The following is a 14,883-nucleotide window of genomic DNA, read 5'->3' as shown; positions in this document are numbered from 1 at the left end:
TTGTGTGTATGTGTGGAACCATGTATCTATCCTAGGGTTTCTGTATGCCAGACACTACCATTGAGCTACATTGGAGACCCAAGTACATTTAATATTACTGTATTTTGTGGAACACAAATAGTAACTTATATATTCAGTAGGACTCCAACTGTGTTAAAACATAAATTGTTAAAACAACAAAAGAAAAAAGTGTGTATCAAAATATTCATAGAAGTTTGGATACTTTCTATATTTTTCAGGTTTTTTACAATTTAACTTTTTGGTTTGGTTGTGCTATTTTGTTTTCATTGTAACTGTCCTAACCTTATACAAGGGGGATTGATTGATTGTGCTGGGACCAAGTTCAGGGCTTTCATTTTATTTATTTATTTTTTCTTATTACTTTTTTTTGTATCTGAGGTCAAACTGATGACCTGGCACTTTGCAGGATGGAGCTTGTGACACTGAACTAAAATGGCCCCTAGTCTAGGACTTTAAAACTGCTAGCCAAGTGCTCCACCACTGAGCTAAATTCCCAGCCCCACTCAAACATAGTTTAGTCTTAAATTCATGGTAATAAAAGATTTAGTCTTTTAACTTTATACTTTTGACTTCTCTTGTCATTAAAAAGTGAAACTGGTGTAAATTGTAGTTCTAATGATTCAATATTTTCTTGTTTCACTATCTATTGACCAGCGATGAGGGCAACTGACTGTGGTGCCTACACTGAGCCACAGGCAGAAACAGGAGGCAGGCTGCTGTTGGCTTGTAACAAGGGAACTGGGCTCCACTCTCATCTTTTAGACTCAATTTTCTCACATTCAAAAGATGGTAATAATATTTGCCCTAACAACCTCATAGGGTTTCACTGAAGATGTGAAAAGCACTTTGAAAACCATAAAATGCAATAAAAAATAAAATACAGATGATAAACATATAATGTAAAATGGACTCTATTACATAATATTTTGTGTCTTTTATGCTTTTGTTTTTGGGTGTTATTTGTTGAAACCAGGCCTTGCAATGTAAAAGGAGGGACTAAAACCAAGGTCTGAAAACGCAACAATTTCTCAGCAGCAAGTCAGTATTTTAGCAGTAGGAAGACTTTTTTTCAAAGACACAGAAAAATAAAAGACGGAGGGCCATTCCTTGTGGATCATGCATTCAGGGAGCTTAGATTTGGGTATATTGCTTTGTCATGATATTGAAAATATTTATTGTCCCATTTAGTCTTTTGGACATTTTTGTCGATATCTTTCACTAGAATAAACGTTAAAATTCGTTAAGTTTATTGGTACATTCTAGGTAAACATAATCACATTCATCATAGGGAATTTGTACCTGTACATGATGTAACTTGGTGCTCCCCTGGCTCCTATTTCCTTACTGTCCTTTCAATCCCTCTTCCCCTCTTTATTTACAAAAACTTTGTTTCCATTATTTCCTTCTTAATTTTTTTTTTTCCTTCCTTCCGCTGTCTCTCCTCCCTCCCTATTCACCTTCCCGTTGAAACATTTTCTTCCTTATGAATAAACTTTGAGGTCAAACAATAAACTTTGAGGTCAACTTCTCAATTATGAATTATCAGCTCCAAGGCTGGAGCTCAATAAATGTTTAGGGAGTGAGTGACGAGGCACAAGGGACAGCGAGCAGCCAAAAGCACGAGTGGATCTGGTGATGATTTCAGTCTTCCACAAGGCCGGCAGAAGAACGAATTCCCGCAAAGGAGCACGAAATTTACTCCCAAATTCTGGGCTTCGCACTCCAGAGTATGAAGAGAAATTAACTGGGACGAGACACATCAAACAACCCATTTCAGATTGTGTCGGGTCCCAAAGCAGCAAAATAAGGCGTCCACAAGCTTATATTAAACTGTAGGTACACCGCGTCACACTTCAGCCCTGGGATTGCAGATGGGAGAGAGGCCCGCCTCCACTCTAAACCAGCCAATCCAAAAACGGCCACATTTGGTGGCGCGGGGTCTTCTGGGAAGGGTGGTTCCTTGGCCGTCCATTTCCGCAGCCGGCGACTACAATTCCCGGCAGTACTGGGACCCAAGCCCCGCCCACCTCTGGGGGAGGAGCCCGCGCCGGCGGCCCGCCCATTTTCCACCGCGGCGCAGCACAACGTGGAGTCTCCGGAGTCTCTAGGTTTGGTCGCCCTGGCTTTGCCAACCTCTGACTTTGCTGACGCTGGGTCTGTTTTTCTCCCGACATGCCTAAGGTCAAGTCGGGGGCGAGCCTCCGTCGCCGCCAGCGTCAGGAACAGAACCGGCAGCTGAAGAGCACCGGAGGTTCGCTCTGCCGGGAGGATGATGCTGGGCTCTTGCGCTGAGCGAGACTCGAGCTGCAGGAGGCCGGAGCACGGAGCTCGGGGGTCCTGGAGTTGCAGCTCGGGCCCCGCGCGCCGGGTCTGCTCTGGCTTCCGTGGCAGTGGGAGGGAGGGACTCGGAGGTGGCAGTCCCGGCCTGGGAGGCTACGTTTGTCGCTGGTTCGGAATGCTCCCTTTCCCCTATCCATCCTGTTTATTTCTCTGGACGGCATGCAAGCTAATCTTATTCGGAAAATTAAGACTGTTTCATGTCTTCTTCTAGGACTCACTTTCAACACAGGGATTGGGCAGCACATTTTGAAAAATCCTCTCATTGTTAACAGTATTATCGATAAGGTGGGTGTGAAGAGGAAAGTTGTTGGGTTCATTTTACTCCTGAGAATACTTAAGGGCTGCAGAGTGCCTGGCGTAAAAGAGATGTTCTGTAAATACTGAATTAAAGAATTATCTATGTTTTATTCTGTAGGTCTCTGTTTCTTCTGACTCCAAATTCTGAGTCTGTGGATTATCTACTAAAAGCTAGCTTTTTGTACTTGTTCAGTTACAGATTATATTCTTCTAATCAATTCCTAAGCACCATATCACTATTAGTATTTACTTATTGCGGTCAAAACTACACATTAGAAAGTCTGCCAGAAAAACATGGTGCTACCTATAAATTATCCTGTGTGTTTCGGTGCCACATAAATTATTTGGAATATTCTTCCTATATGGGTTAATTCTCTTTATTTTTATGGATTGAGTGGTAGAAAATGAAATAGAGTTGGTGCAGATTATTTTTATAGTTACCAAGGAAGCATCATGGAGCTGTACCAAGATTAAAAGGATCTTGTTTTACAAAGTAGTTGGATCTTATAGAATATTATGGCTCTCTTGTATACCTGCTCATACATGGATTAAGAACTGGCAAGTCTCAGAGTTCATATACAGTCCTCTCTTACTTGGTCTTGTTGGTTGATAGAAGAGTTAGTAATAAGGCTGCTGAAATCATTTGCAAGGTAGAAAGCAGAAAGCCAATCATGCAAAGTCAAGTATTCTCCGGGTTAGGAGAGAACTAAAGATTTTCATTAGCACATAATAATATCGAGGTAATTTTGTAAACTACATAGATCAGAAGAAATTTAAACTTTTGAAGAGTAAAATCTCAACACTAAACAAAGATGTTTAGGTATAAATTTTCAGTTGTGCCAGGAGAACTAAAAGTTATGCTTGCTTTTAGGCTGCCTTAAGACCAACTGATGTGGTGCTAGAAGTTGGACCAGGAACTGGTAACATGACTGTAAAGTTATTAGAAAAGGCAAAAAAGGTAAAAAGGAGGTTTAAAGTTTTGCTATCAGAAATGACTGAGTAAGCTCAGCTGGATTGCAAATACAACTTTTTGGTTTTTTTGGTATCTGGAATCAAACTCAGGACGTTGTGCTTACTAGGCAGGCCCTCTGCTGCTGAGCTGTATAATTCCCAGCTGTCACCCTGTTTTAATTGCTGTTATTTTTACAGTGATTTTTGATCTTACTAAAAATTTTATCTTAGAAAATATGTGATAAATCAGGAAAGCGGAAACTACATTTGGTATATCAACAAGTAATTTATCCTAGGGAATGGCTTATGTGTTTGTTAGAGGATTAAAAGAACCAAATGGGAATTGTGAGATAACTCTAAAATACTTGTCAAGAGCAGTTAACTACCTTAAGTTCTGAAGTATCAAAGCAAAGAAGTTGGAGTTACTGGAACTGCAGAGTTAAAGTTGAGGCCTCTGAGATTAGGCTACCACCAACCACTGCCAGTACCTAAAAAAAGTTTTTGTTGTTAATTCAGGTAGTTGCCTGTGAACTTGACCCAAGACTAGTAGCTGAACTTCACAAAAGAGTTCAGGGCACGTGAGTATATATGATACAATTGAAGTACATTTCAAGTTTATGAGACAATATTCTTTTAAAATTTCTTTTCTTATCATCAGGCCCCTAGCCAGCAAACTTCAGGTGATGGTGGGTGATGTGCTGAAAACGGATTTGCCATTTTTTGATGCTTGTGTGGCAAATTTGCCTTATCAGGTACATCTTTGAACAGTCAAACATTCTAGGTGCTTCTGCGGTTTCTAGTGTCTTTTGTGAAAGTAACTAGAAATTCTTTTACAGATATCATCTCCTTTTGTCTTCAAGCTGCTGCTGCACCGACCTTTCTTCAGGTTTGTAACAAAAGAACAGAATTATTGCCAAATTTTAAGAAAAATTTAACAGTTTAGGTCAGGAACATAGCTGAAAATAAAACAAGCCAATTGAAAAATACTGGGAAGTTCTGTAGAAAACACTGATTTGTATAGCAGTCTCTCTCCCTCTGTGTGGGTGTGTGTGTGCACACACACCTTTTCCTATTTTTTATCCCTCTGCTTATTACCCTAGATCAGACTTTCTATTATCATGTCTAGATAACGGTAGTGGCTCCTATAACTAGCCCCTGGTATAGTCTATACCAATAGCTTTCAGACTGTAAGTCAGATACCACTTAGAGGTTATAAATTTAGTATTAACCATCTTTTTAAAAAAAAATGACATAGTGTAGGATATTATCAGAAGACATTGCATGTAGTCTAGGTGATTATGGTTTCTTGAAACTTGTTGGAGGCATATAAATGCATATACATATGAGTATTTTTGCAGTGTAGATTTTAGTTCTTTAGTACTACATGTTGAACCTACAACCTTCATACTACATCCCTAGCCTTTTTAACAAATTTTTGAGATATGTTCACTTTAGTTACTGAGTTACCTAGGTTGGGCTTGAACTTGGAATCCTGTCTCAGTCTTCACAAATGAATTATTTAGTGTGCTTCTCATTATTAAAAGATGGTGGCACACACCTGTAATTCCAGCACTAAGGAGGCAGGAAGATCATCAGGGAGTTCAAGGTTCAAGTTTGGGCTGCATAGTGAGGCCCTGTCTCAAAAAAAAAAAAAAAAAAAAAAAAAAATCAAAACAAAAAAGGTCAAAGTGCAACTTGAAAGATGTTAATTTTTGTTAGCTTCCAAACCTTCATTCTAAAGACAGCCCAAATTTTTGTTTCTGTTTTTTTTTTTTTTGAGACAGGATCTCTGCAATTCGGGCTGAACTTGAACTCACTTTGTAGCACAGGCTGGCCTTAAACTTACAGTGATTTTCTTGCTTCTTATTTTTTGGTAATAAGGGTAACCAAAAAGTACCTTCTGAGCAGCTGAACTATTAGTTATTAACCACAGATACTGATTTGCTGTTTCCCTCTCAAGAAAATTCTTTTTAATTAAAATACATTTTAGTTGAAAGTGACCATTTCCTTACTCCTTTCTGGTTTCTTTTCAGATGTGCTATACTTATGTTTCAAAGAGAATTTGCTCTCAGATTAGTTGCAAAGCCTGGAGATAAGTTATACTGCAGACTGTCAATTAATACACAGCTGTTAGCTCGTGTAGACCATCTAATGAAAGTAAGTGATTTTTTTTATTATTAAAATAATCTAGCTTAACTCACCTTTGAGCACCTATCTCTGCCTTCTGTTAGGAGAGTATCTTTGATTATTTTTTTTTTCCTTTAAGAGGAATAAACATTTTCTGATTGACAGGTGGGAAAGAATAACTTCAGACCACCACCTAAAGTAGAATCCAGTGTTGTAAGAATAGAGCCTAAGAATCCACCACCACCCATCAACTTTCAGGTGAGCCTTAAATATGAGGTCCTTTAGTAAAAGAAAGTATCCAAGCTGGAAGATGATGTGTATCTATAGCAGCAGAAAAATGCTTAATCTATCTAGATGTCTAAATGTAGGAGAATATGAATTATGATACACCCTTGTGATGGAGTAAAGATAGTAATTTGTAAGATAGTTTTGAAGACCACAGAAAACATGGAAAAGTTGTAAATGGCCAAACAACTAAAATATTATGTTTCACTTAAAATAGTTATGGAAACTTGTCTGTTTGAGTAAAACTTGGAAAATGCAATGAAAGGTAAAATGGAGTTTTAAATACTCTTACTTTTTTTTTGAATACCCAGTTCTTCCCCACTGAGCCCCATCTTCAGCACTTCTTGAGGCAGGATTGGCTAATAATACTATTAACATTTAAAAAAAATTGTTTTGGTGGTGTAAAAGAATCCAGACTACAAGTAAACAGTCATTTTAAGACAAAAATGTGACTGTGATAAGCTGCTGGCAAATGGGATGATTTGACAGTAACTCCTGGAAAGTTTAGGTGTGTCTGTTGGTAGAGGAATGTGATGGTACTGAAATTGAACACATCAGAGCTTTATTACAAAGCTACATCTCTAGCCCTTTTTCTTCACTTTGAGATGTGGTCCTGCTAAGTTGCCTAGGTTACCTCGCTTCCAGAGTTCAGAGTAAGTGGGATAATAGGGATGCCCCACTGTGTGTGACTTGGTGTCTATTGTTTGTTTGGGGTTTTTATTTTTGTTTTTTGAAACAGGGTCTTACTATATAATTCAGGCTGGCTTTCAACTTGCTATGTAGCCCAAATTTAAACTCAAGTTTTCCTGCCTGCCTCAGTCTCCCAAGTGCTGAGATTACAGGCATATTCTGCCATATGTTGTATTCATGTTGGTTTTGAATCTTATTTTTAAGGTTTTTTTTTTTATTGGTACCAGGGATCAGACTCACAACTGTGTGCTTGCAAGGCAGGTGCTTATGCTGCTGAGCTAAATTCCTAGTCCTAAATCTTATTATTGAAAGTGATAGTTAAGCTTAACTAAATGCTATGCCATGGGACAACTATACATTTTTTTCCCATTAACAATGTAGAAATCAAGAATATATCTTACTTTTGCATGTATGCCAGCCAGATCAAGAGACACTTTTTTATCTAAAAGTTTTATATATTAGAAGACAATACTTTGCAGACACAGACAAGAAGTTCAGTGTTAAGAAAATGATCACTTTCTGTTTCAGGAATGGGACGGCCTAGTAAGGATTACTTTTGTTAGGAAAAACAAGACACTGTCTGCAGCATTTAAGTAAGTATTTTACTGATTTCTTGTTTATAAAGAACCAGTGCACTCTACCACTGAATGACTCCTGCCCCCTTTTCTCTTTCTGAGAGGTCTTTGCTAAGGCTGGCCCTGAATGTGGTATCCTTTGGTGTTAGCCTCTGGAGTAGCTGGGGTTACAGGTGTATGCCACTGCACTCTGCTGGTATGATTTTTAGGGGTTTTGTGAAGGGTCACAGTGGTCAGTGATGGGGAATCTTTTTAGAGACTGAGTGTTCAAATTGCCCACTTAATTATCACAAAACCCACTTAATTATCACCCAAAACCCACTTAATTATCACAAAGTGCCAGTACTGCAATTAAATCTGAATACTGAAGTTTAGTTAATTTGATGCCTAGCTGTTGGGATGATTTATCTTGCATTCTGACAGAGCGTTCTGCAGACCCACTGTTGTACTCGTGCATTAGGTTTCCCACACTGGTGGGACATCTGGAGAACTTAAAAAGCTAGGGTGGAGGCACATGCCAATACTCCAAGCTAGCTTCTTGGAAGCTGAGGCAAGAGTATCACTTTAGCATAGGAGTTAAAGGCCAACCTGGGCAACATAGTAAGACTAGTTTCTTATCTTTCGTTTTTTGCAATAGGGTCTTATGTATAATTCAGGCTGGCCTTGAACTCAGCCTCCTGAGTGCTGGCATTTTAGCCATGCACCACCATGCCTAGACTTGTTTTTCCTTTCTTCTGTGAGATAGGGTTCCCTTTGTAACCCAGGCTGGCCTTGAACTCACAGTGATACTCTTGCCTCAGTCTCCAGAGTGCCAGCCTGTTTCTTTTTTCTTATTTTGAGACTGTTGTTTCTTAAAAATCTGAATGTAGTGTGTGGAATTTGACTGAATTGGTTTTTTTTCTTTTTTTTTTTTTAAGATGCTTGTCAGGACTCTACTTTTTAAATAGTGTTTGCTTCATAAGTTTAAATATTGAACACCTTATAATTCCTTAATTTCACCTATGGAACATAAGAGATTTCTGTCTAAACTGAAAGGAAGTATATGTAATAGCAGATTTTGAATAATAGTGGTATCATTTATGCCACAGATCAAGTGCAGTACAACAGCTACTGGAAAAAAACTACAGAATTCACTGTTCCATCCATAATACTGTAAGTAGAAAATGGTCTAAGCGATCTGTTTTAAGTCCATCTATTTTTACTTCTTGGTCTATCCTTGAGACTTTTACATGCTTCATAGGTGCCTTAGGAGCCAGTGTATGAGTGGCACAATTTTGACCCGAACTGAGGGTGAAGCTGCTGTGCAGTCTGGAGTGGACCTGAGCAATGTAAACTCCTTCATGCTGTCCTGAGATTCATTTTTAATTTCATCAGAATCGGGTCCAGCCAAGTAATAATTTCCTCAGTGCTACAAATGTATAGCTTGTTCAGTTTAAAACAATTGTGTACAAGTTGCTATCTTCTGAATTACTGTTACTTTTTGGTACAGGAGCTCAAACTCATAACCTCACACTTGCCAGCCGGTGCTTGTGCCACTAAGCTAAAACCCTGGCCCTTATATTCTGAATTATGATCATTCTGAATTATGATCATCCCTTGTCTATTGGTCCAATAGTAGTTACAGATCTAAAGTTATTTTGTAAATTTTTTAAATACCCAGAAATTAAAATAGATTGAGTAACAGATTTCTGATTGTGAGCTTCATGCCTCTGATCATCTGTATGACTTCCTTTAAACAAGTATGTGCTCTTACATTATACATTTATCTGTAATGAGATGTCTGCTAATTTTTTAGTTTTTAGTATAATTAAGCAAAACAAAGACAGATTTCCTTGGTATTTTTTATGGCTTAGAGCCTTTGTACGTTATATGGTTTCATGTATTACAATAGTGTCATTTACATGAGTAAAAGTCATAAAATACTGGGCTAAGTAAAAAATTACTGGATTAAGAAAAATCTTTGGGTAAAAGATGTGACTCAACTATCTGGTAGGATGAAATTTATGGAAAGAAAATGTTACTTTTAAAGGAGAAACAACTGCTTTAAAATTTATAGTTTTAAAGGCCAAAGCAGCATAACAATCTCCAGTCTGAGCCAAGCCTGGGTTAAGTTAGTGAAATCTGTCTCCAAATAAAAGAGCTGGAGATACAGCTCAGTGAGAAGGCCCTGGGTTCAATTCCCAGTACTGCCAAATCAGAAGGGCAGTACACATGATTTTTTGTTCAGGGTGTTGAATATTGGCTAAAGATCAGTCATTTAACTTGTTAAACATCTAGGCCTTACCCAAATTATCAAGTTTTTAAAGCTGTCATTAACAGAGATATGTTAAAGATAGCTGTTTAGACTGGACTAAAAAAAAAAAGAGCCAAGGTTAATTTCATTAAAGATATGTTATTCATTTATTCTCAATCTTGTATTGATAGATAATACCAGAAGATTTCAGCATAGCAAATAAAATACAGCAAATCCTAACCAGCACAGGGTTTAGTGACAAACGGGCCCGTTCTATGGACATAGATGACTTTATCAGGTAATTACAGGTTTTGTTTTCTTACATTTCTTTACCTAGATACCTTCAGTTTAGAGATTTAAAGGCCTTTAAGTGGTATAAGGTGCTACTGGGGAGAATTATTGCATAGCACTTCCATGGCATGGAATAGTATTTGGTGTAGAAAATGGAGGCTTAGTAGCTGCAGCAGAAAGAACATTTTCTTGAAAAACAGTAGTAAAGAACAGTCCGAGCCAGAAGATTGCCTCTGTGTTAGTGTATGTGGTGGTGTGCATGTTTCTGCCCTCTTTCCCCAGCCTCCTATTTATTCATGATCTTACTCTTAATAGTTCTAATCTTCAGTGTAACCCATAAGAAGAAAAGTCGTAGTATGTGTAACTGGATCTGATTTATTTCCTTATTGGGACTAGCTACTGTTAAAAAGATCTTAAGCATGAACTGTCAGTTATAATCACACCTGGTTATCCACTTACAGTTTTTTAGCCTAAGACATACTGTACACATGTGAAATAAAAAAGGTCTCAATAACCTGGACAATTTAAGCCAAACTTTTTTTCCCCTTGAACTAAGCAAGTAAGTCTTAAGGAAAAGTAAGGCCTCAGTTAGTTACTCAGCTAAATTAACCTGTACTGTTTTTACTTATTAACACTATTGTTCAAAAGTTCTTGGCTATTTACTTTTCAAGCATCCATGTTCTAAAGGGTAAATAAGAAATAAGGGTAGAATGTTGTTAAAAGTCATTAGCTTTGACTTTTTCCAAGCTGGAATCAGAGTTCTATAGAGCTAAGACAAATGGAGCTTGTATTTCATTAGCTGGCTCTAGCAGAACTACTGAGTCTTTATTAGGTGTTATCCTAGGAATTGAACACCTTAAGTACCTCTACTTCGCCTTTTTCAGATACTTTAATGCATTGTACGTGGTCCTATGCATCAGTCTGAAAATAATATCAAGTCTAAGCAAAATTAAAAAAAAATTTTTTTTTTACTAAATTTCTTGAAGGTGTAGTTTGCTAACCAGTCTGTTAAGTGTGTAAGTATCCACAGAAAAACAATGTGTAAATATATAATTTGAACCTCAGTAAGAACTCAAGAGAAAAATGAGCACCTGATGAATGGTCATTTATCTGACTTCTACCTCAAATTCCAGATAGCTTCTTGTTCATTTATCATGCTGAAATGGAACAAGTTCTAGTGAGCTTTAGGCCTGGTATAGCAGAAGTCTTAATTTCAATTAAATTCACTATCAAAGACATGTAGGCTTTAACAAAAAGGAGCTAGCATGACATAGTTTCAACCAACGTGTATCTTACACACTTAGTTTCAAAATAAGATTTCTTTAATGACTACCATGAGGAGTAGGTGGGTATATCAGTATGCTGATGTGTTTGTGTATAAACACCCCAGTTTTTCACAATATCCACAATTTTTTTTTTCAGTGCCATCTCATTTTTATTTTTGCTTGTTTTCCAGATTGCTCCATGGATTCAATGCAGAAGGTATCCATTTTGCCTAGTTACACTATTTGGGAAACAGAATTTTCAAAGTCAAGGAAAAGAATTAATTTTATATTTCTAACTGAAATGATGAATTATGCTTATTCCAGAGAGACATTATTTACATGTCTATTTCTGATTTAATACTACTCTAGTACTGTATATTACTATGTATTTTAAAAGATGGTCAGTTCTAAATACCCAGCCTGTTTTGGTGTTGGCTTGTTTTGAATAGGACAGGGTCCAGTGTATACACGATAATCTTCAAGCTTAATAGCCGCAGATACGCACAACCTTGCTCTCAAACGTACCATTTCTAACAGTTTATAATATAAAGATGTTACTTCTCTGTTTACTATGTTGTATAATTCACAGGGCTATTTAGGTCTTCATCTTTGTCCCTTAAGTAAAGTTAAAATATGTTCAATTAGTCATTTGTTCATACCATTTCTTACATGTACAATAAAACAAATGTTTCTTAGAATTTTACTTTTTCTTTGTTTATGCTACACAATTTATTCTATTATTTATTGCCTGCCTCTCCAGCTGTCCTACTGCAACACAGACTCTAGATGGTTAAGCCCAAGTCAGCTGCCATAATGTAGTGCCAGCCATGTGCTGGATGTGACTCCTTATAAAATGGAAGAAGCTCATCTAGAATGAAATAAACTAAAATTCTATCAATTTTCTTGGTAAAATAAGCATAGATTTAGCAAAATTTCAAAGGGTTTTATAAATTACCTTCTTTCCTTTCAACTTCAAAAAAAGATGTCCCCATGATTACAAGTTCCTGGGGTCAAATAACTTTAGTACTTTTTTCATATACTTGATACTTTAAAGCTATTTAAAAACTGCCAGATTAAAAATTTCAATAGATGTCATATAAGTTTTATTAGCTAATACGTTTAAAATCAATATAATACTGAATGCTATTAATACATTTTAATGAAGTTATAGTAGCTTTTTTTATGTAAGAAAAATTTTTTTATGTAAGAAACTAATAAAAATAGTTTCATTGATATTTGGATTTCTTTACACCTAAAACTTAATAGAAGGAATGGTTCCAATTAAGGAAAGCCAAAGTGCAATGACAAAACCTAGAATGGGGAAGATAAGTGTTTACTTAGAATTATTTTTAGAATTTGGCTTCAGAGTCATATAGTAAACGTTACTGCATCATTAAAATAATGTGTAATTTTCATTACTTACTAATTAGGGTAACAATTTTGTAGTCTGAGAAAGAATAAAAAGCTGAGGTTATTTAGCTGAAATAAACCACATTGTTACCTAAATATTGAATCTACTTGAGAGTTGATTTTCCAAAAAAATCTCAAAACTTCTTACTTTGCAAAGTTCACTTCTATCGACTCTGTAACTACAGGGAAAAAAAAAAAAAAAGATTCACCTCAGCTTCCTTACAGTGTTTCCTTTTACCCCATGAGGTTTTACCTATGGAGTTTTAGTCCTTTTGATCTTCAATTTTCCCAAATTGTAAAGCTGAGAGACTGTATTAAACTACCTCCCAAGATCTTTTCTGGTATTCATTTTTCAAATACTTTTGACTACTGATCACAATGAAGCCATCACAGTATAAGGCAGCATATTTGCTATAAAAAGACCTTCCAGAGATAGTACCTGTCTAATGTAAGTAATAATAAAGCTAATCTTTTGTGCTTAAAATAAGCAAGTTCACATGTTTTATTGCCTTTCTAAGAATGGTGGTTTGGAAAACTATTTTTAAACAGCCTCTGCAAGGTCAATAGTAATACTCCTCTACTCTTCTTGTCTTTGAAATAAACACAAATAGACTATATCTTACAGCTGCAAGAAAACCTGAGTCCCTTCCAAAACAAAGGTCATTGTATTAAAGGAAATTATCTCTAAAGTCATTCCATAGATTTCATTTATTAATAAGCATATTGTGAGAAAAAAAATCTACATTTGTTTTATGTTTACAGAGTTTTTCACCATGGTAATAAGATTTCCTATGGCTACCCTTGATAAGTCTTATGAACAGTGAATTCAAGAATCTGGCTCATGTGACTCTCTATTCATTGCTTCCCTTTGGCTCATGAATGAGCTAGTAGTCCCGTAGAGTAAATCAAAACAAGATATCCTTGAAGATCTTTTGTCAATCTACTCCTGGACTTAATCCTGGGAACTAAGGGAAAACTCCTAGAGAGATACACACATCTCTTCAGGTATTTACATGCAAAATGGCCAGTTTTTCTTCCTTGGAGTAGCACACTGTAAGAAGTGCTGTCATTTAAGGAATAGCATACCTTCCCACCAATTTACTGGTGAAAATTCAGTGATTCTCACCAAATCATGCTGAAACATCACATATTAGGTACTGAATGGAGCTTGGGTTTGATCTGCCTATTAAGGCAAGATAAACTTTCAGCTTATTCTTTTTCAAGGGAATTATGTACTGTCTATGCTTGGCTTAAACTAACTTCTATTATGGACTATTTTCAATGTACATGTAAATGTTCATGCATCAGAAGCCAATCTCCTTTAACAGTACATTAAAAAGGTGTATTTTACGGTGCTAATGAACACTTCAACTTAGGTAATGGTATTTGTAAGGATCAAATTGCACTATTAGTCTTGTTATTACCACACTGGCACACACATTGCATATATATGCATTATCCTAAGATAAAACTCTTCTCAGAATTTCATTACTTTTTATTATACACCAACTAATTTATATTTTAGTTTTTTTACAAAGAAAATTCTAAGAAAATTATAATCACATGTTATATGGTTTTAAAATCATAATTCCAGATTTCTTTACATATAAGATGGAATGGTCCAGCAGCTATGTCCACTGTCACAGACTTAGTTCCGTTCAATGATATGGCACATTCTGCAAAATTAACTAGTCACACACACAAAAAATGTCCCAAATACAGTAAAAATGTACACACAATAAAGGTAATTTACAATGACAAATAAGGAATGTAATTTTTCTTGGCTGTGCTTCAGAAATTTAGGGTAATAGCCTTAGTCAAGGCACAGAGCAAGAAGAGGTGAGCACAGCTGTCTTCAGGAGTAGGCAAGGTATGTACAATCACTGATGAGGTATGCATGCACTCAAAGGATTTAAAACTGCTCAGTCTTGCTACGAAAATTGAACTGAGTTAAAAGGAAATGCTGTGGCTTCTCCTTACTATCCACCTTTGGGTCAAGTCCACAATCTTAACTTCATCATATAGAAAATAAAACTGGCAAGGATCTCCAAAAGTAAATCACCATCTGGAGAATAGTGAAACAAAATGTTTCACTAATGCCAAATCTTGGTTGTCCCTCCTGGACTACAAACATTTTGTAGACAAAGAAGTGTTTCACAAAATTGAAATGTCATTCAGGTGAAGGACAAGACATTTTCCACAGACACTTAGAATTTCAAACTTTGAAATGGCCCTTACAGCTGAAACACTGTTACAGCAGCGAGGGTTTTGGGGATCCTTTAGCAGCAAATACGGATTTAAAGGGCACGGGGTCTCTTCGGATTAATTTGCTTGCTGGCTTGTTCTTCTTCTTGTAGAGCTGCACGAAAAGATTTCACTTTATCTTGGAAAAAGAAAA

At 36.6% G+C, this 14,883-nt stretch overlaps 2 protein-coding genes across 7 annotated transcripts in view; one reads left to right on the top strand and one right to left on the bottom strand.

The window, feature by feature from the left end:
• Window positions 1–2,058: 2,058 nt before the first annotated feature.
• On the top strand, window positions 2,059–11,773 carry Dimt1 (DIM1 rRNA methyltransferase and ribosome maturation factor). Of its 3 annotated transcripts, none has more exons than XM_003462711.5 (12): window positions 2,060–2,272; window positions 2,573–2,646; window positions 3,530–3,616; window positions 4,126–4,187; window positions 4,268–4,361; window positions 4,446–4,495; window positions 5,643–5,766; window positions 5,902–5,994; window positions 7,240–7,304; window positions 8,375–8,438; window positions 9,711–9,817; window positions 11,267–11,773. In XM_003462711.5, exons 1-12 carry the CDS (start codon window positions 2,194–2,196, stop codon window positions 11,307–11,309), a joined length of 942 nt encoding a protein of 313 aa, XP_003462759.1. In that variant the 5' UTR covers window positions 2,060–2,193; the 3' UTR covers window positions 11,310–11,773. The 3 variants fall into 3 exon arrangements, with proteins under 3 accessions (XP_063114296.1, XP_003462759.1, XP_063114297.1); XM_063258227.1 differs by having other exon boundaries at window positions 2,248–2,389; XM_063258226.1 differs by lacking the exon at window positions 3,530–3,616 and having other exon boundaries at window positions 2,059–2,272.
• The window catches only part of Kif2a (kinesin family member 2A), a 64,852-nt gene continuing 59,631 nt past the window's right edge, over window positions 9,663–14,883 (bottom strand). For all 4 annotated transcript variants that reach the window (XM_063258222.1, XM_063258223.1, XM_063258225.1 and 1 more), the window contains one exon: window positions 9,663–14,868. In XM_063258222.1, coding sequence (XP_063114292.1) covers window positions 14,783–14,868 — 86 coding nt within the window. In that variant the 3' untranslated portion in view covers window positions 9,663–14,782. The remainder of the gene's footprint in view (window positions 14,869–14,883) is intronic.

Source organism: Cavia porcellus, unplaced genomic scaffold (assembly GCF_034190915.1).
Source record: "Cavia porcellus strain 051 isolate PalLab524CR breed Dunkin Hartley unplaced genomic scaffold, mCavPor4.1 scaffold_11, whole genome shotgun sequence".
In the NCBI taxonomy this organism is placed as follows: Eukaryota; Metazoa; Chordata; class Mammalia; order Rodentia; family Caviidae; genus Cavia; species Cavia porcellus.
The sequence above is the reverse complement of the archived record's forward strand: the minus strand, read 5'-3'. Positions and strand labels throughout refer to the sequence as shown.